At 31.8% G+C, this 23,047-nt stretch overlaps 1 protein-coding gene across 1 annotated transcript in view; it reads left to right on the top strand.

Moving 5' to 3' along the window:
- LOC127738738 (FMRFamide-activated amiloride-sensitive sodium channel-like) overlaps nucleotides 1–22,797 on the top strand; it is a 46,957-nt gene extending 24,160 nt beyond the window's left edge. The window contains exons 3-11 of the mRNA XM_052250079.1: nucleotides 447–538; nucleotides 1,652–1,815; nucleotides 4,017–4,106; nucleotides 5,675–5,798; nucleotides 8,204–8,279; nucleotides 10,543–10,600; nucleotides 11,524–11,609; nucleotides 20,435–20,510; nucleotides 22,365–22,797. Of these exons, the coding sequence (XP_052106039.1) occupies nucleotides 447–538; nucleotides 1,652–1,815; nucleotides 4,017–4,106; nucleotides 5,675–5,798; nucleotides 8,204–8,279; nucleotides 10,543–10,600; nucleotides 11,524–11,609; nucleotides 20,435–20,510; nucleotides 22,365–22,493 (895 nt within the window). The 3' untranslated portion in view covers nucleotides 22,494–22,797. The remainder of the gene's footprint in view (nucleotides 1–446; nucleotides 539–1,651; nucleotides 1,816–4,016; nucleotides 4,107–5,674; nucleotides 5,799–8,203; nucleotides 8,280–10,542; nucleotides 10,601–11,523; nucleotides 11,610–20,434; nucleotides 20,511–22,364) is intronic.
- The last annotated feature ends 250 nt before the right edge of the window (nucleotides 22,798–23,047 follow it).

Genomic DNA, 23,047 nt, shown 5'->3' on the forward strand with positions numbered 1-23,047 from the left:
GATGAAGTATGACGCTGGAAGCTTTATTAATTAACATCTATTTTTATTCATGCGGTTTTAAGTTTGAAAAGGAGTCATAGAATAGGCTTTTGTGTACAAGATATCGATCAAGTAAACTATGTGTCTGTCCCAAGTCAGGAACTTGTAGTTCAGTGATTGTCATTGGTTCATGTCTGTCATATATGTTTTTCGTAAATTGTTTTGTTATAAATTAGGCTGTTGGTTTTCTCAATTGCATTATTTCAAATTTTTAATGACGGGGCCTTTTATAGCCGACTGTACGTTATGTTTTTTTTCTTTTTTGAGGGTCGTACGGTGCCTATAATTCCTAACTTTCACTTCATTTGAACTTTGATGATATTCGTCTCATTGGCAATCAAACCACATCTCCTTATTTTTATATGGAATTAATTATAGCTAACCCAATTTTTTTTGTTAACTTTTAGCAATTTCACATTGTTTCAAACTGAAAACTATGGAAACTGTTGGAAATTGGAATCCGACCAGTTTATTGAAACTGCACCGGGATATCAAGAAGGTATACTTACTCAATATTTACATCAATATATCAAGAAGGTACACATACTCAATATTTACACCGGTATACACTTACTCAATATCTTAATCGGGATATCAAGAAGGTTTGCCTTCTCAATATTTACATTGGGATATTAAGAAGTTGTACTTTTTGAATATAAAAATCGGGATATCCAGAATGTATACTGACTGAACATTGGCGGATCAGGGGGGAGGGGGTCCCCGGGGTTGGAACCCCCCTTTTTTGACGATCAATGTTTTTGAATGGGGACATATGGTTGGACCTCTTCCCCCCCACTTTATCCTGGGTTGGCTAGATCCGCCCCTGCTGAATATTTACATCGGGATATCAAGAAGGTAAACTAACCGGGTAAATATTTAATGTTAGATCAAAGTTATATAGAACAAAAACATGATAAAAAATAGTTTCTAAAGATTTAAGTTTATATTTGCCGGTAAAGAGAGAAAGCAAAGCACAGTACAGTACATCAGAAACAAATCGAATGGAGACATTAACATCCAATTGGCCACAGGAAAACCAAGTCATTATCGAAAATAAATCAAATAGTGAAGAGCATTGGGTATAAGACAAACGAAAGGCATGAACACTTCTTTTTCATATACTCTGGTTTAATTTAGCTCATAAAAGCAGGGGCAGAAAACTTTGTCCGGACATTACTATATTACAGTATAAAATTTCAAATGCTCTTAAAATTTGACTCGAAAGAATTTATTGTGTTTTTCATTTGGGAAGTTTGAAAGAAAACAATAGAATAAATACTTTTAAGAATTGCTGTCTTTAATTCCAAACGGGTGATTTGTTTGGGTTTTTTTTTTGACTGACGCAGTCAGTTACAATTTTGATTTGTGACCTAAAGACGCTTAACTATGGTAACATCTTGCATGATGTCACCAGTCTTTACTCTGATTGGACGAAATTACGGAATTGTACAAAAACCAACAAAAAAAGATATATGCTACAATAAAAGGAAAACATTACGGACATAAAAAAAAACCTGATTAAGATTCGTGGTTTGTTTTAAACTATATGCTCGCATCTGAATGCGTCAGGTATCTTTTTTAAAGATAGTACTTGGTTTTTTTTATGACATAGGTCTTGACATAGTTTTGTTCATGGAGAATAACGAGGCACTAGCTGGAATAAGCAGTGGTTATGGGATCAGAGTAAACATTCACGAACAAAATACCTTACCATTTCCAACTGAGGAGGGATTCCTAGTATCGACAGCTTTTGAAACCCATATTGCATTAAAGAAAGTAAGTTTGTCTTCAACAGTAGACAAGTTTCGAAACAATATGGCAAGTGTCGAAACAATATGGCAAGCTCTAAATCGTCCCGAGTCTAGACGAGAGGTGAATATATCTAACATGATCATCAGTTAAATTTACCTAAAATACATCAAGATAAAACAAAAGACAACAAATGACTAGGTTCTTCACTTGTGACAGTCACATGAACATCCATTGTTTTTTGTTTTTGTTTTGTGTTTTTATCTCACCTCTGTTAATCTTGAAGAATAACAGAATGTACATAAACGAACGTACAATAAGTATTAACACAGAAAAAAGCAACAAAATCTGTTGTACCGGTATATATACTAAGTAATTGATCACATAGTCACATGTACAAACAGAACAATAATATCATATATATACACTGAAATCAATTTCAAAATACATAAGCTTCTGATATGAAGTTCTATACTCTAATAGTGATTGTTATACTTCAGAGTAGATTTCATACTACAACATCATAAAGAGGTCAGAAAGACACAATCTTGAACAATGCCCAGAATAAATTTTTTACAGATTTTTAATCAGCCGAAAAAAAATTTAGTCTTGATTCAAACTTTTGTAAAAAAACAAATTGACGCTTATTCCAGAATTTACCAGACGCAATGTTTGAACAATAGCAATATAGCCATAATATAAAATGGTCTATTAGGCAAAAAGAAAGATTAAAAAGACAATTTCAAACTTTTTAATTCTATTAATGATATAATAATAAAATCTGGGTTTCAAATTTTCCTTTTGAGTACCTTCTTGCATATATGTAACCGTACTTTCATACAGTAAATCTCGATATTTGTGAAACCGTTTAGTAAATGCTTTGACGAATTTATGATACCTATATCCCTGCTGTAAATTTGTATGCAATGTAAATATTACGCCAATTGAAATTTGAGAAATCACTGAAAATATGCGCATTTCAAATCGACTATAAAATATACAGTCCGTAAGAAGGAACCAACGCACCATCACAACCAGGGAAAGGAAAATAAACAATAGGAAAAGAAAAGATGTTGAGTTTCTAATACATTTTGATCTGAAAAAAAAATCAAATATCAAAGTCTTAAAAGAGCCAACGTTCACTATAAAATTTTGAAAAAGTAAGAATGTTTTGCGGTGTATAAATTTCATTTGCATCTTTAGAAAAATCCGAATTGTTTACAGAGAATATAGAATATGCCGTATACATATTTGCTGTTACTGTTGAAAACAGAATCTAAAACCTATACAATTTTCTATGCAATTAGTGAATCATGAAAGTGAGACTAGACTACATCTTTACAGCGTATAATAGATCTTTATACAGAATACGTTTAAACATTTAAAGATATAAAATCTTATACGAATAGTTAACATCATCTAATAGGCATCCCTATGTTTCGAATGGGAAAATGTGTAGCATGTGACTCTTCATTAAATTATGTCTGGTTGGTAGCTAGAAATTTGGAATACAAAACACTCTGAAAAAAGGCTGTTTTATGGTTCAATATTTAGGCGTTCAGTTCGTTATGATTAAACAGTGGCCTCTCAGCGTTGGCGAATCAATAGTGGTAAGAATCTAGGGACTAACTTATTTGCATAGAAATTTAACAGTTTTTTTACAGAAAAATACATAAAAGGAGACATTGACTTTTATCTCGCTAAAGATATACATGTATACAATTATTCATTTAGATTATGTTATCTTTTGTATAAGAGAGAGTCGAATGATATCAAAGTGACATTCAAACTCATAAGTTGAAAATAAAATGACAACGCCATGGCTAAAAAAGAAAAAAGACAAACAACAGTACACAAAACACAACATAGAAAACCAAAGACTGAGCAACACGAGTCCCACCAAAAACTTGGGGTAATCTTAGGTGCTCCGGAAGGGTAAGCCAATCCGGCTCCACATGTGGCACCCGTCGTGTTTCTCATGTTAGTACACACCTGGTGCCAAGTCTAATTCGGTAGGTCACATTCGGAAAAAAGGGGACGGGATTGTATGTGTTCTCTTTGGTTTGTTTGTGTATGTACGCAAGTGTGTGTGAGTATTTCTAAAGATTTATAGTCCTATAGCTCTAAAAGATAAAGCGAAGAAAAAATCTTCAATAGTATGTATTATCTTTGACAAAACAATTCATTTGTGAAACTACATTGACAACGAATAATTATACTAATTTTAGATAGATATATTACGAAGTGATGGAAATCATGGAGACTGTAACTCTTATGCTGATTTTGAAGCTGAATATGGTTATAAGTTCACTAGACAGGTAGGAACACAATAATCTGAAGCGTACCATTCAAGTAATAAATCGCTTCACAGTTCATACACAAACATTAGTAGATTTTATGGTCTCCATTTTCTGAACGCAATATTGATATATGTCAATGGAGAAGATTTTTTGTTCGTTTCGAGGTATAATGTCCATTACATTGTACGAGGATCATGAATATATTGGGGTTTTTTATAGAGTGTACTGGAAATGGTGAAGAGATCTTCATAATTCTTTATAACATTAAATTGTCTATTAGATATGCATGAACATAAAATTAACTATTGTTGTAAGAAAGAGCAGAAAGACTTTTACTTGTGCTGACAATATATTTAGTTATCAAAATGCGTTTTTGTTTTTGATGAGCGTGCCTCTTTGAACATTTTACCGGATTCCTCTTGAAATGATGATAAAAAAATGGCTTACCCAAGACCAGGTTTATATTACTAAATGCATTTTATATTACAAAAGACCCCAAAATATATGTATATCATGAACCTGGTAAGGAAATACAAACTTTAGTCGAAGGACCTGCATTATAAGAAAATCATGAATAATAGAAGAAGAAAAAACCGATAAAGACAACAGAACATTTCAAAGAAAAGTTTAGATTTAACTTGTGGAACTTATTAAGGATGTATTCTTCTGATGTTTCAGTCTCGTTGAAAACTCGTTCGGGAATTATTTCCAAAACATGTGATACAAGTGGAAAATATCAATGAATTTAAAAAATATTATAATCAAACTAAACTCTGTAAATAAATTGTGTAATTACAATAAGAAGTTTTTGAGTAAACAAATTGTATAACCAATCCGGTCAGTGTCATCAGCAAAGATGTTGAGATAATGGATGAGGGGTACAAAGAAATGTTTTTACCAAAAATATGTACATCCCATATCATTTTTTTCTTTTCAAAATTCTTAGATATGTATTTTTTCAATCATTTATAACAAAAAAAATGAAAAATATGCTTTTTTTCTGAAAGAAAAAAGAGAAAAATCCCAAATTTACAAATTGAAAGCATGGTCAATTTGACACGAAAAAGCAACAAAATTTTATAAAACTTTCTAATATTAACACCAACCTATAGTTTTTTTTTTTATGTTAAATTTATTCAGATTGGTCCACTCCATATTTTTTGAAAGTATGAAAAAAAGTTTAGTTGTGAAACTGATTTTTTTCACGATAAAAGCGCTAAAATGAATAAAAATTGATGAAAAATGTGAAAATCATTAAAAATGGGGTACTTTCAAATGGCCGTAGCAAAAAAAGAAGTGCATCACCATATTATTTTTTTAGCAATTACTTTCTTACAGTCTTATAAACCCAAAAATCAGGTTAAGAAAAAAAGTTTAATTCTAGAAATGTTTGGCTCCTCAGAGGTGTACATCCTTAAACCAAAGTGTGTGAACTAAAGAACTCTTGAAAAGTAAGCAGTGTCTGCTCCATTTTATCATTTTTTTTAAAAAAAGAAAGATACATTTGACGTTGGGGAATTACGTTTCAGAAGTAAAAAATGACGGACAATCAACAGTATGATATTATTTTTGTTTTGTTTTCTAAGTTATGCTTAGCATTATGCTTACAAGATGAGATGCTGGAAAGATGTGGATGTCATTCTAGTACTTCAGAAGAGTACAGAGTCCAATTACACAAAAATCATACACGCATGTGCAGGTCCAAACCTGGTAGGTAAATTTTGAGACTATATTTTGATATGCTTGTCAACAAATAAATAATTGAACTTGCATTTGCCCTAAGATGATCCTGATCAAGTATTGATACTTTGCAGCCGAATCGTTCTAGTTTGTATCAGATTGGTTTAAACTAAAAAAATCATCTATTCTAAAAGCTCTAAACCAATAAAAACGTATATGAAAAGAATCCCCTTTTGCATAAATGAATGAGTGTTATACTAGTATACATACCTAACAAGACGATACCAAATACAGCAGGAATATTTTTTGGTCGGAGATTTCCTTGTCTCACTCTTTCGGAAATGAGTTTAAATACTTCACAGATCGATATCAAATATGACAATGACTTTTGTGAAGTACAGACACGATCGGAACGAAATGAGGATTTTTTATAAAGAGACTAGTAGTACCATATATTATTTTGTCAAGTTTTGAATTGTTTAACGACGGATGTGATTTCTATAACTCACATGGTCCATACATGAAAAACCATGGTAAAAAAAGAAAAATGATTAAAAGACAAACAACAGTCTACAAAACACTACCCAGTTTGAATCTGTTGGTACTTGTAAATGCTGCTTTGGAATACCCATTTTAACAAGAAAAGTTTATTACAAACTAAATGCGTTATAGCATCATGCATACAAAACAATCTTTTATAGTAAGAATCATACATTGAAACACCAAAAAGTCATTAACGAATACTTTGAAATAACCCTTCAACAAATGAACGATGCTTTATTGTTGTTCTCCATCTTGACAGTTAGTAAAAGTCCTGCAACGATTAACAAAAGACTGGATATCTGATAATAATTTAATTTTGGATGTAACGCGTCTTCTGATTGGCTGACGTTGTTTTGTTTATCAGCTCATAGACATAATTTTGTCATGTGACCGTGACGTCATCAACGTTTTTTCATGGTTTACTCCGGTTTAAAATGGAATTTAGAATTAAATTATAAGAAATGACTGTAATATTTTTTCTGTCTATTCGAAATAACATAAAAAATGTGGTGCACACTTTAAAATAACCCGCTACGCGGGTTATTCAGTGTGCACCACATTTTTGATGTTATTTTTTTTATAGACAGAAAAAATATTACAGTAATTCCTTAATGAAAACTAAGTAAGACAATTAACATTGATGCAAGAGGAAATTATTTGGTGATATCTTAGAATCTACATCAATAAACAGACTTGTGTAAATAGATAAAAATCTTTTTGTCATAAATACGGTTAATAGGTACATTGCATCAATAATTTTGAATTGTCGATTCTAATATGACGTGCTTCTTTCGCTTTGTAAACAACAGCGTGATGAAATTGTCGATATATCTTTACTTAGTGCAGACTCAGAGATGTACATATCAATGGCTGTTACTATTTACCTCCCACGTAAATCCTATGTGGATTTCGTTGTGTTCAAATTGAAATTGAAAAAGAAACTACAGAACCATTATTCCTATTCTAATGCATAAAAAAAAAGTTATTATGCATACGATCTTAAAAAATGTATAAAATAAAAATAAAAACAAAATTTCGCGAAATTTCATGAATGATCTTGGCGCATTAACGTCACGGTGTCAAAATATGACGTCATACGAATGAAAACTCTCAAGCTGAAGATTATTCCGTTACGTGTACGCTCTTAATTCGGATAATATCACATTAACATGGAATTTTGAGGTAGGTGTTGTTTCATTTTCTATCATCTATTGCATCATTCGCCTATTCATGGATTTCAGCAAGTCAACATGGCTCACTCCAGTCCTTAGTCAAGTTACGACGTGTCAACTGTGGATTTGACAGTAAATAGTAGCCAACGAAAACAATGTTTGCGTTAAGAATTATAAGGATTGAACACATTTTTTCTAGTGGTTATTTAAGAAATAATTCATGCAAGCCTTAGATTTATTTTAAATTTGTAGCTTTTATCTTACAGGGGTAAAATAGAACAGCCATACACACGGCACTCTTACCTTCGCATCAGTTTTTCAAATTACCGTATTTGTTCTATTAGAATCGAAATAATTCATGCAAGCCAAAGATTTGTTATCATTTTCACATGGTGTGGGCCGTTACATTCGTTAATTTCATCCCTCGATAACGCTCGAGATAAAATTCGACTGAATATAACGACCCAGGCCATGTGAAAATTTCCAACAAATCAACAGTATGGCTTGCATTAATTATTTCTTAAAAGAATTATATGAATTTGTACAACCATCAAAAATCCAAAAACAGACAATTATATGCATTTAAAAAACTAATGATCAATTGTCACACGCAGGGTTTTTGTAATCCAATTCTTTTTTATTTTTATTTCATTTAAGAAATACAATTATTTGATCTTGTTAAATCATTTATAGTAAACGACGAATACGTTATTCATTTAGACCGTGAATGTGAAGCACTGGTTAAACTAGAACAAAGACGTAGACTTGTACCATGTCGATGCACAAATCCATGCAAGTAAGTATGAGAGATAGTTAAGTCAGAACACGAAAATGTACAAAGCGATCATGTGCAAAAAGGAAAAAAAAAGAGAAAACACGACCACTTCTAATTCTGAATTCATCACTAGAATATAGAATCTCTAAATGCAATGTGTACCCAAAATACACATCCTGTTTCTATGTTAGCTTGGTAAAAATTACTGTTGTCCATTATAAGTAATAAGAATCTTTTTTTTTACTTTTGGTTTTACGTCATAAATTTCAATTACCACTTATTTCAAATTTACTAAAACGGCGCTAACAATACCATCAATATAGATTGTCACTATTTAGCGAGAAAAATCATATAAAAAGCTTAATGCACTGAAAATATTTGCTGCATATGAAAAACAGTGGTAAAAAATGATTTATAAAAGTAGAGAATGTACGTTTTTGGTTTATAACGATTTTATTTGCTCAAATAGACAAATAAGATAGGTCACAAGTTTAACCAACATACGAAGTCTTCTCCTTTACATACTATAACAATTACGATTATACAGAGCATGCTATATAAATTTTGGCTATCCTCGGTGAGCAGCTCTAGATTTGTTGTCATTTGAAAACGATGAATGTTAGTTTATAGATCGTACCTTATATCGGTGTATTTATTGCAATCAAAGAAAAAAATGAAACGCATCCTCACGTGGAGCACCACAGGACTCATACTTGATTCAAATAGGTCGTTATTTAGAAATGAGGCTGAACATCGCAGCTGTGTTAAAATTACATTCCATTTCCGCGGACCACACATGAAATGCCTGCCCTAGGAACAGTCTTTGTTTCGTATGCATTATTCAACATGTACGTAAAACCGGTAATTTTATTCCTGTAATGTCATGATATTTGCCGCTTTTTACATATGTTCTATACTTTTTATAAACCTATTTCACAAATTTGTAATTGACTGTACTTCAGATGCAGATGCAGTTCAACGAGTTCTGAGTGCATACAAAATTTTACCAGATCCGAAATATCACCAAATTACGTATACTTTTAAAGGATGTCAAAACAACGTCCCTATGAAATTTTAAAAAAGCGTTAATCTTTGAGGCATATCATTCGATTCCGCTGGTTACCTGTCTAGCTTTATAAATATACGGGATATTGGCGTGTTATTGTAGCATAATAATCTAAAATAAATTGGTGTTGGTAAGAATTTGTTAGAAAACTGTTATAGGGATGTATAAATACGCAGGCACGTCTTTTGTAGTTTTCTTCACATCCATTGTCTATTCATAGATATAAGAAGATGTGGTATGTGTGCCAATGAGACAACTCTCCATCCAAGTCCCAATTTGTAAAAGTAAACCATTATAGGTCAAAGTACGGCCTTCAACACGGAGTCTTGGCTCACACCGAGCCATTATCGTTATCCTTAACGAGAACAGGACTGATATGCATAAAGCTACTTAAGTTAAGATTTGTTCCGAACAGACGGATTTTTCTACATGTCCCCAGATAAATTAGTTCTACGATTGGATATCTCAGCCCAGGTTAACAAAATATCCCAAAAGGTTATTTTGACGCACAAGATCTAGCTTTGTTTGGAGTTCAAGCGATTCCTTTTTGTTTTGTGTTTGTTACCTCGTTTTGTCGCTTCTTAATCTATTTACGATATTTGGAAGTCGATGAACTACTGTTGCCTATATTTAAAAGGGTCGATTAGGATGGAAGACGGTGTATTTTAAAAGACTGCCACTGGAAAAGGATATACATTTTGCCTTGCAACAATCATACAGACACTTTAAAGAATTGTTGCAACAACCATACAGGCACCTCAAAGAATTGTTGCAACAACCAAACAGACACCGCGAAAAATTGTTGCAACAATCAAACAGACACCGCGAAGAATTGTTGCAACAATCAAACAGACACCGCGAAGAATTGTTGCAACAACCAAACAGACACCGCGAAGAATTGTTGCAACGTTTCTTTTATTAACGATGCACTCTCCCAACTTGCTGTTGGAATAAAAATTAACATATTAAAGGATGTGTCGAATTTGAATGATTTTAACATAGAAATATACTAGATTTATATAAATGCATAACAAATTTCCATTATACTGTTTTGGCAAGTTTCATCAAATCTTTCTTTTACACATAATTTAAAATCGTATTCTCAGACTTCTTGAAACATAGACAGAAATAAATAATAAAAAGGGTACATCCTTTTCATTTTTTAGCAGTTAAAGACGATACATTAATCATTGTTAATATAAAATGAAATCGTTTCAGAGAAACGAAATATTCGCGGGTTATAACTGCCAGACAATGGCCTACCGATGAGTACGCTGTAAGTATAGTTTCCTTATCGGCTAATGTAGAGATAGTACATCAAAATACAAAATCCTACTGCAACTAAGATAAATTCATAGATAAAATCACTTAACTAATTTTAAGATTTTTTTCTTGAGATTGTCTGTCTTTATACAGTATAAATATATTCAATGCAATGACTTAGATGCTGCCAGCGTTCAATACAAATCGATTGCAATTTAATTATTCTCATCATCATATGGAAACGATAAGAAAATCTGTTATACGTCCTAAAATATTAACATATAAATATGAATATATAAAAGCAGCAGTTATTTTATTACAACAAATATCTTCAACGATCAGCTAAAGAGCTGAAACCCTGATAAAAGACAAAGATCAGCTAAGGAGCTAAAAACTTGCTACAAGCTAAAGAGCTGATGTTTGGCTACAAAATCTCGTTCCTACTTAAACGGAAGTCTTTTATATTTATTGAACATATTTATGTTGACTTTTGTAGAGGACTTTTAACCGATTAACTTTGAAATATTAAAAATTAATTGTTAACAATAATCAAAAGATTTTTTTAAAAAGTTTGTCTTTTGTTATTGTTTGATTTTTTTCTTGGTTTTTAATATTTTGTCTTCACACTATTTCCGCTGACGGCTGAGATTTAATATCTTATTGAATTATTGATGATATAATTGAACTACAGTTAATTACAACCCCAAAGTTAATTTTATAAATACAATGAGATATGGAGTTTACATTAATGAAACAGAAACTCGACACTGCTAAAAAAAATAAACACGATTTGTATTTTGTTGCCTGACATTTCAAAGTGATTTTTATAGAATATAAGATAGTCCTTACTTACACCAGTTGCAGCATTTTCTGCAAATTTTAACATTAAAAAAGTAAGAATGAGTCCAAAATGTATATACTTTATCTACCCAAAAGAATATACTGGTAGCCAGTGTTTGTGAACAAAGACCAGAAGTTTGCAATCATATCGTGAACAAGAAAAAAGATTCACGGTCACTAAGGTAAGTCGATTTATTATTAAAATATTATATATAGTCAAGCATCGCATACTTACAATTACCGTTTATGAGAAGGGTCTACTTTGATATATTCATAGTGTCCATCCAAGCAAGAGGTCAGGAATAAAACCTATTAGACAATTATCCACCATAGACCAGACTAGACAGTGTATACATGAACTCGTCACTATATGTGATCCAACAATGAGGAAAACCTTAAAGAGTAAGGAGATAAAAGACCTCTAACAAACCTCATCCAATGTTTCATATTGAAAATCAAAATGAGTACACATGCCCATTGAACAACAGGATCCTTCATTAGAGCAGGCACTGGCACGTAAAAATATGTGATCGCTTTACTCTCTCCCTATATTTGTTATGTAACAGGAAACGATTGCAACGTACAGACAATTAACTGAAATGAGAAGTTCGCTGTGATCATTTAATTTGTATTATCATGTCTCTGCTGTGACCTTCTAATCTATTAGTCGCCGTTTTACTAATTATTCCTTATTTTTTTACATCAAAAAATATTTCTTGATATAAAAAAAATTGAATTCCTGATATAAAAAAATGATTTTTTGATATAAGAAAATATTTTCAGATATCAAAAAATATTTCTTGATATCAGGAATTCGATTATTTGATATCAAAAATTCCCTTTTTTGATATCAAGAATTCGATTTCTTGATATCAGAAAATCATCTATATTTCTTGATATCAGAAAATCATCTATATTTCTTGATATCAGAAACTCGATTTTTTTATATCAAAAAATAGATTTTTTTATATAAAACAAGTGTGGACACAGATGAATGTGGATAGTATGTTTGGATGTTTGACAGTGTTTTATATGACAAAAGGAGTTCTATGTTTTTCCTATATGGTATTATTAACTGTGTTGCACAATGACAACCAACCTGAGCATGAGGAGTGTTGTTTATTTAATATTTAGATTTTATGTTCAAGAGGGCATGGAAGAGACACTAATTGCATTAATGACCAAATGATTATGATAGAATATTTTCCACATCTTTGATTTTGGATACATTTTGTAGCTAGGAGAGCAACACATAATAGGTTCATTTTTTCATGTGATTTTTTTTTTAAATGGGAGATGATATCTGAGAACATGATATCAGGAGGCTGTAATTCAGTGGTTGTCATTTGTCTATGTGTTACATAATATTTGTTTTTTGTTTATTTTGTGTACATAAATAACATAAATGACTATGCGTTATGGGCTTTGCTCATTGTTGAAGGCTGTACGGTGACCCGTAGTTGTTAATTTCTGTGTCATTTTGGTCTGTTGTGGAGAATTGTCTCATTGGCAATCATACCACATATTTTTTATATGTATTTGCTCACTATTTGTATGGTTCTATTTATATTACTTTGTGGTGGATTGTCAGCATCGTTAGTAAAATATTTTGTTAAAATGTCGAAATTGTTTCTCAGATTAGAAGACATTTATTGGTTTTTAGTAATGAAGATGCCTGACATGATGCTTGAGGCTAGATGAGCTAGAAAGTAAACTTCTGTGTTGTTTTTTTATCAATTCTTTGATAACATCTCCTCCAAAGCTGGCCGAAGCAAAAAAAAGTTTTGACCAATATGAAAACGATATCAACAAAAAAACCTTTGTGAGCATGCTTCAAAGACTCATAACTGCTCCAAAAGTAATCTGATAGAATTTCAAGCATGTCAAGTGGGTATTATGAAAATCTACTTACTATGTCTAAATATCAAAAAAGCTATAGTATTCAATATGAAAAAGGTATTGCAAAATTATTCTCTTTTCAATTTTTTTTGTTATATGCATGGATACAAATATAAGTGATACCAATACAGTATTTGTTGTGGTATGAAAGTGTAGTAATTAACATTTACTGTAACAATGTTAATTCACACAAATTAAGAAATAAACAAATGAATGAAAAATGTTGAACATGTACAATGAAATATAGTTTTCGAAATCAATTAGGCCAGATAGGCCTTATAAATTTTTTTTCTTTTTTTAACATACTGAATGACCATTTACACTCAAGACCGAGTCATCAGTAGGCAGTAAATTTGTTCTTTTTTTTAAATTTGGTTAATGGACAAAAAATGTTTGGTTCAAATCATAATAAAATGCTTTTATCTCCTTATTACTTACATTGCACATAGAATGGATACTACCCTGACAAATCCTTGTACATGAGAGTCTATCAAATCTTTATTTCACAAAGAATGAATTGCATAACAATGAACTGAGCTCAAAGCAAAGCACTTTAATAATACACTTAGACAAAGAGCTCAATCCAGTGATATACTTTGTACTACAGGTCCTTCATGAACATCCTATCCACCAATTTGGGAAAACCATATCTCACAAACATGCCATACTACATGGTTCGATCAGAAGTCCTGAAAAAGACATGAATTTTATTATCATATTTTAATTATATATACACAGGTTAAAAGTTATATACTCCAATGGCAGTCTTTCCTGCTAAAATGTCATGTGTAGAATGTGATATACCATATTTGGGTCTATATGGGTACTGCCCTTTATATTCATTAGGTCATTTTGACACAGCAAAATATATAGAAAATGTTAACTTTGATTTGGAAATTGAGTTCTTTTTCGCAAAATAAACCCACTAAAACTAACATTTGAATGCAAAAGACCCCTAAATGGCTAACAGATATTGCTATAAAGAATAGTCCATGATGATTATTGTTATTAAAGAGTTCATGAAATTTACACCGATTCTGTCAGTTGAATGGACTAGAATGAGATAAGTTATATAAACATAAAGGTTTTTTCAACAGTTGTGGTGTAAATTAAATCAGTTTTATTTTATGGTTGACATATTTAAGTATATATGTAGATCATTGGCTTTTCAACACATTGATATTTTACAATATCGATTATCTATTTATTGTTATATTGTTTGTATTTTTCACCTTCCTAAAACAGTTTTAACGCAACATGAACGCAAGCTTAATAGATCTTGATAGGGTGTCCTCACATATTTTGACGTTGCTGAAAAATTTTGGTTGACATATGTATCCTCTTCTCATCGTTTTTCGTGCCATTAAGAATGCATACTGTCGTCACAATTTCCATTGAAAAGGCATGCATAGTACAAATTCATATGACGTACGAAAACATATGATCTGACCATATACATGTACATGTATGTATAGGCTATCAGCTTTTCTACACATATTAGCCAGTAAGCCGCAATGAAACTATTATGGCGAGTGAGCGCAGCTAAAATAAATCAAATTGTGTCCTCAGTGGGGGATATTTTAAGGGATCTATATGAAGAAAACCTGATCAACTGTTTATCGTTCTATTACTGGCTTTTTCACCTCCCTAACTTGGCCTAAGACAGTTTTTACAGATGAAAGCAAGCTTGATAACTACTCCTCACACACATGTATAGATTATCGGCTTTTCTACACGAGTCATGAATATCGTAAAATGTTAGCCAGTGAGAAGGCCCGCAATGAACCTTTTTAGTGAGTGAGCCCAGCTAATGAGCTAAAATGAATCAAATTGTGTACTCAGTCACAGTTGGTGATATTTTAAGGTATCTACACAAAGAAAACCTGCTTATATAAATCTCAGTGGCAGATCCACAACTTTTCATAAAAGGGGGTGGCCGCTGACTGACCTAAGGGTTGCCCACTCCCATCATGCTTCCCCAGTGGCGGATCCGGGGGGAGGGTTCCGAGGGTTGGACCCCCCTTTTTTGGACGATCAATGCATTTGAATGGGGCACATAGTTGGAACACCCCAACACCCCCCCCCCCCCCCCCCCCCCCTTCCCCAACCCACCCTTTGTCCCGAGTTGGGAACCCCCCTTTTATAAAATGGCTGGATCCGTCCCTGCTTTCCTATAAAATCAACCAAATTTTCCCAACCCCCTGGATCCGTCTATGTAACTGTTTATCGTTCTGCGTAATACTAATAATCACTAATACTGGCTTTTTCACCTCCCTTACTTGGCCCTAGACAGTTGCTTTTCTGTTTATCGTTCTGTCACTGGCTTTTTGTAGACTATAAAGACTTCATGTGTACAAACCTGACGACAAACTCGTGTACTATAAAAGAAGAGACAAATAACTTCACATTAAATCCTGTAACATTACATCTAAAGATAATTATAATCCAAAATAAATTATATTACGATGTCAATGGACTAAATTCCCGCGCAAATGTCATCACTGGGATAGACCAAAACGAATTTTAGGTTTATGTATCATTCACATTCCGATCAATTTACTCAGTTAAATAAAATATATGTGTTAAATATTTTTCTATTGGTTTTGAATTTAGTTAATCTATCAGAAAAAAGGATTTATTTCTCGCAGATAGCCCTCAATACTATACACCAACTCGACACTGAAGTTAAAAAACCCTAAAACATAATAGTATATGGAATCGTCCAAACGGATTACCTAATATTGATATAGGTGAAATATGTAGATTCAGAATTGTGTACACAGAAATAAGATCAGAAATAAAGCCCTATGTAAGGTGAAAACAATAACACAACTGTATAAAATCATTGTTTATTAAATTTGCTTGCATAAGAACCATGAAGTTAAAATTTATAACGATTAGGTTTATCCTGTCAACCCCTTTTCTTCATTGCATCAAGGCTTCCGTTGCTTTACATCGAGCAGCAATTCAACCAATCGGGGAATGTTAAGTTGGGACATACCTCCATTTTTGGAAGCGTGATCTTTACATCGAGGCTTGCGTTGCTTTACACCGAGGCCACAGTAGTTCGACCAATCGGGGAATGTTTATTTGGGGCATGTGACCTATTGAACTGCAGGTTTTATAATATTTTAATCGAAATTGTAGAAAAATAAAATGTTGTTAGTACATACAAAACAGAAAATGATGAATACTTTTAGTAAAAGATAATTTGGATCCGGGTTCTGTGTATTCACATCATTTGTACAACTCTCCTTACTGATGCCATTTTTTGGAATTTCTGTGACCTAAATGGTTCGCGAAAATTAATATTTTATTATATATATAGTAATAATACTGATGATTTTTTTATAACAAGGAATCCGTTTTTTGATATCAGAAAATAAGAAAAAAAATAATGATGTGTCCCTGTGTGTCAACAAAATCATCCGAGCTCACCATGAGCCCTGTTTCGGTTGTGTTAAAGGAAAGCATATCTCAGAGTTCTGTAACATCCGTCATAAGAAATTTTATGTTTTTGTGTTTCTCATATTAATTATTTTTAGGTTAATAGTCAATAATTCTTGTAAGTTCCTGTTTCTTTCGAAAGCAATTATTGGTTTCCTCTGATCTGATTTTGGTAATCTTGTTTTTAGTGGGTTTTTTTCCCGTTGTTTGTGTGGCGGGTTTAGTAAGTTAGTGAGTTCTGTTTAATATAAAAATAAGGAGATGTGGTATGATTGCCAATGAGATAACTATCCACCAAAGTTCAAGTGAAGTAGATGTAAGCAATTATAGGCAACCGTACGGCTTTCACCCATACCGTATAGTCGACTATAAAAGGCCTCGACATGAAAAAATATTAAACAATTCAATTGAGAAAACTAACGGCCTAATTTATAACAAAACAATTTACGAAAAACAAATATGACAGACATGAACCAACGACAACCACTGAACTACAGGCTCCTGACTTGAGACAGGCACATAAAGAATGTGGTAGGGTTAAACATGTTTGAGCGCCCAACCCTAAAAAAGATAACCAAAAACACAGACTGGGCGTGACAGGGTATTTATACATCCATAACAACAACAAAAAGACACGAAGTACAGATGTGAGAGTACTCGACAGCTAGTTCAAAGCCAATACCAACTAATAAAAAATATTGCATGTGTTGTATTTTCAAATACTTCGTCTATTTCGTCTTTTAAGAGACGTTTTTTTAAAGCCTGCTACTATTTCTTATGTGCCGCGCCTTGCATAAATCCTTTTGTATAATACATTTATTTTATATGAGCTTTTTCTGTGAAGTATTGAAAAGTTTCAGTAGGTTTGATGTACGTTTTTATATTTAAAATACATTCATTTTGGAAGCATTTGTCTTTGTATTAAAACGAACATAACTTCATTTTGAGAAAATTGGTATGTAAAATTTAAGTGGTTATATAATTGTATTAGACATATATAAGGCGAAAAGATTGTGTATTACCGTCAGTTGAACCTAAATATATCATCCAGCCATCGTATCTAAATCTTGAACACATCAGTATTTTGTTTGGAAGACTGTCAAGCTTTGTAAAACATCTTCCAATATTTAGTAAATTCTTAGGTCGACTTATTCTATCGCTTGGGATTCTAGGTGTTCAACGCAAAAGTAAATATGTTATATTTTAGAATAATTTCTAAAAGCTTCAATATATTGTATTTTAGTGCATGGGACTCGAATTTCGTAATTAGTTGGATCGAAGTAATTCATTACTCGTTCAGTTTCGTCAAACTGAAGATAAGTGTACATGTTTTTTTGCTTCAAATGGGATTAAATAGCAGTTTTCTGGAGACTTTGACGTCTCAATACTGTTTATAAAACTTAAAGTGTCCTTGATATAATCATTTTATTTTTGTAATAAGGGACCCTTCACCCTTTAAAGCGGTACTTCACAATATAAAACAATTGGTCTACCGAGAACATGATTTGCATATATTTCCTTATGTTTGGGCTCATGGGTGAGCTTGGATGCTTTTATTGACTCACAGGGAGCCATCATTCATGAATTTCTTATTTTCTGATATCCTGCAACCTTTTTGAAACATTGGTTAAACCTATAGTAACATATAATAGTGAAATATGTCATATGGACACTTATGCTGCGTTCACACGCAATTCGAATTCGATTCGCATTAACTTATTCGAATTAGTTTAATTCGCATTCGAAACGTGTAACGTCCAAACGTAAATTCTAATTCGAATTGCAATGGGCGTCAAATTCGCTTTACTGTCCTAACGACGTTAACTTTTAATTTGTATTAACAAAAACGCATTTCTAATGCGAATTGGATAATGCGATTTAGCCAATTCGAATCAATTCGAATTAAAAAAGAAGAGTGTGTGAACGCGATTAGCGAATTCGATTCGCATTCGATTCGAATTCAATTCGAATTAAATGTACGTGTGAACGAGGCATAATATTCAATTTTATAGAGCTAAACAGCGAGCTAACAAAAATAACTTAACACTAGACGTCATTCATTTTATTGTTAAAACTATTTTACAAAAAACAGCTGCATTTTGTTAAACAAGCACTGGGAACAAAAAGAAGCTCAACAAATCTAGCTGTAAAAAATGAACTAGGACTTCTGCCATTAGAAACTATTATAAAAACCCAAACCATGATGTACCTATCTAGATTAAATAATGAAAATCTAAACCCACTTCTTAATGAAGCATTTAACCTAACTAAAAATTTAGATACTGAAGGAACATACTCTTTGTATACTTTTGCCAAAAATGTGTCAGAAGAAATAAATATTGACATCAAACTTATTGAAGAAACTAAAACTTTAAAACAGACTATAAAGTTAGGACCGCAATTAAAAAAAATGTTCTATTAACTATTATCAAACTCTTATTAATGATAAAATAAACAACTTGAATGAAAATAATAAAATATATCTATATAAATTCTTAAATCTAATATAATTACTAGTAACCAAAATGGAATACAACCTATCTCACCGAAACAATGAAACAAGAAAAATGTTCACCAAATTTAGAATGAGCGATCATTGTCTTTAAATAGAAACTGGAAGATATACAAAAATACCAAGAAATGGAAGAAAATGTAAAATTTGTAATATCTTAAATGATGAATTCCATTTTTTTCTTTAACTGTAAAATAAATAAAAATAATAGACAAATCTTTTTAAAATATTATATCGGGAAATATGTCAATTTCAATACACTAAACTTCACTGATAAACTCGCGATTATACTAAATCCACCAACACCCATTGATATAAAAGCAGTAGTTTCTTTTATTAAAGAGTCATTAGAACTGAGGAAAGTAGACAAATAACTGTTTTTAACATGTACATTACTATTGCTGAATTTTTCTTATGTTTTTTTTTGTGTCTGTATTGCTATGACCAAAATTGGTTTTTGTTTGTTTTGCAATAAAGCTAAAAAAAAAATTATAAAAAAATGATTTTTTGATATCAGGAATTCAAATTTTTGATATAAAAAAATAACGAATATTTTCTGATATAAAAAAATCGATTTCCTGATATCAAAAAATGAATTTTCGATATCAGAAAATATTCTTTATTTTTTTATATCAAGAAATCGATTTCCTGATATCAAAAAATAGATTTTTTGATATCAGAAAATCATTTTTTTATATCAGAAAATAAAAAATAAATAGTAAAACGGCGCCACATACTAATCTATTCAAATGAGCAGAAGACAAAAACAATAACATCCATAACACCAAAATTGACCTAATCTTAAACTTTCAATACACAACTCAAACACCAGCTGACAAGATATAAAGTGAACTTTAAAAGAATCTCAAATACTAAAATGGATTTACTATGACAGACATGTTAGAACCTGTTTGTTTAACTTTTACCCATTTACTTTGGCATTATATTTTGCATTATATATACCTGTAGCTTAACCTGATAACCATTACTAGTCAATCTAAATTCTGCCTTTTTCTTTCAGATTCATATCATGACCATGTGCTTGATTATAGTCTAAAAGTCTTATTCTCTCTTTAAAAAAATCAAAGACATTTCTTTGTATTTATAAAAATAAGTGAACTTATTTGAACTGGTTTCTTTATCTTTCAGTCAAGGCTTTCTACGTCTTACAATATACTATGAGGATTTAAATTATGAAGAAATGTATGAAACGCCTGAAATTGAGGTATGTTTAAAACGATTATGCTACTATGTGAAGTCAATTTGGTTTGCCATCTTATTTTTCATCTGGCTATCCGATTAGATATATTATTTGTTTCAAGACCTAAAATCGTAAAGCAGGCGGTTACAGACCAAGATCAGTCAGTATAAATATAAATTGTTTGACATAGCAAAAATGAGTTTAGGTGATTAAAATTACATACTTGGGAAAATCTGGATTGTTTACAGAGAACATACAATCCAACTATCTGCAGGTATTATTAAAAATATCGATCAAGTGATGGTCCGGTGGGTATTTTTTATGAAGCTTTACCGTGAATTGAAGTTTGTAACAGTAAAGGAACAAGTCTGCAATAAGACTTATGAGGGCACAGTTTGTACCCATCAGAACATTAATCACTTGTTGGTGTACTTTATCTCAAAATTGAGCATGACAATTATCAAATCATAAAAAATATATTTATATCGTTTTATGCCTATTTTGTAAGTTTTATTACTGAAAAGGGAATTGTTGTAACAACAACACCAGATAAAGTTACACCCAGATTTATCAATAGAAAAACTTCTCTTTAATATGATTGTGTGGCAGTGCAATATAAAGGATAAACAAAGCATAACTGTCAACGGAGGCATACTGACATTCAAAGGATCGTAGGTTATCCAAGACTTCCAAAGATTTATCACACTCCAGGAATAATAAATACCGCCCTGACATAGGTTTTGTACCAGTATTTCATAACGTATTCCTTGACAGCTGTAAGATCATAAGTAAGAAGATTTGAAACATGTGTAGTTAAAAATTTAATGGATTCAAATATAAACGAAATTTTATAATACTATGACCAGTTTCTCCAACAAGAGACATTCTTATTTACCCTGACATTTACATGTTTGGATTTGTTAGTGTTACTACAGGAAGCTAGTTACTGTGCATTTTATTTACAATCATATATAATAATAGCGTTTTTATCTTGGTATTGTTGTTATCATATGTATTACAGGTTCAACAGTTTACTTCAGATGCAGATGGAGCCATTGGTCTTGGTTATTATTATTATCTTATGTATTACAGGGTCAACAGTTTACTTCAGATGTAGATGGAGCCATTGGTCTTGGTTATTATTATTATCTTATGTATTACAGGGTCAACAGTTTACTTCAGATGTAGATGGAGCCATTGGTCTTGGTTATTATTATTATCTTATGTATTACAGGTTCAACAGTTTGCTTCAGATGTAGGTGGAGCCATTGGTATTTGGTTATTATTATTATCTTATGTATTACAGGGTCAACAGTTTACTTCAGATGTAGGTGGAGCCATTGGTCTTGGTTATTATTATTATCTTATGTATTACAGGGTCAACAGTTTACTTCAGATGTAGGTGGAGCCATTGGTCTTGGTTATTATCATTATCTTATGTGTTACAGGGTCAACAGTTTACTTCAGATGTAGATGGAGCCATTGGTCTTGGTTATTATCATTATCTTATGTATTACAGGGTCAACAGTTTACTTCAGATGTAGATGGAGCCATTGGTCTTGGTTATTATCATTATCTTATGTATTACAGGGTCAACAGTTTGCTTCAGATGTAGATGGAGCCATTGGTCTTGGTTATTATCATTATCTTATGTATTACAGGGTCAACAGTTTACTTCAGATGTAGATGGAGCCATTGGTCTTGGTTATTATTATTATCTTATGTATTACAGGGTCAACAGTTTACTTCAGATGTAGATGGAGCCATTGGTCTTGGTTATTATTATTATTATCTTATGTATTACAGATTCAACAGTTTGCTTCAGATGTAGGTGAAGCCATTGGTATTTGGTTATTATTATTATCTTATGTATTACAGGTTCAACAGTTTGCTTCAGATGTAGGTGGAGCCATTGGTCTTTGGATAGGTTTGTCTATTCTCAGTGTGTTTGAACTCGTACAACTGGCAATGGAACTATGTGTTGTTGGCAAGAGAAAATTATCTTGATTTCAGAAAAGTCTCAGAATATCATCAATTTAAACAATGCTTTCTGCTGTACTGTCTAAATCTTATTTGTTAACATAACTAGGGTATGGTCTAGTACCCAAATTGTCAAATGTATTGTTATGAGTTACAATTTATGACTAAAATCAGCAAAGACCCATCGAAACAACATCTGATACAAAAATTTAATAACACTATTAGATATTTGGATGATATATTGGCTCTCAATAATGACGACTTCAGTATGTACACTAAAGAGATTTATCCTGTTGAACTAACTTTAAATAAAGCTAATACTAACAATGAACACTGCCCTTTCCTGGATCTTGATATATATGTATATCTTTAACGGGAAGCTTAATACAAAAACTTACGATACAAGAGATGATTTTTCAATTCCTATTGTTAATTATCCATTTTTAGATGGTGACGTTCTCTTGTCACCATCTTATGATGTTTATATATCTCAGCGTGTTCGATTCGCTCGTGTTTGTAACACCGTATTTGATTTTAACGAAAGAAATCTCTGTATTACTGAACAAATTTTACACCAGGGT

This window comes from Mytilus californianus, unplaced genomic scaffold (assembly GCF_021869535.1).
Source record: "Mytilus californianus isolate M0D057914Y unplaced genomic scaffold, xbMytCali1.0.p SCAF_1, whole genome shotgun sequence".
NCBI classification, from domain to species: Eukaryota; Metazoa; Mollusca; class Bivalvia; order Mytilida; family Mytilidae; genus Mytilus; species Mytilus californianus.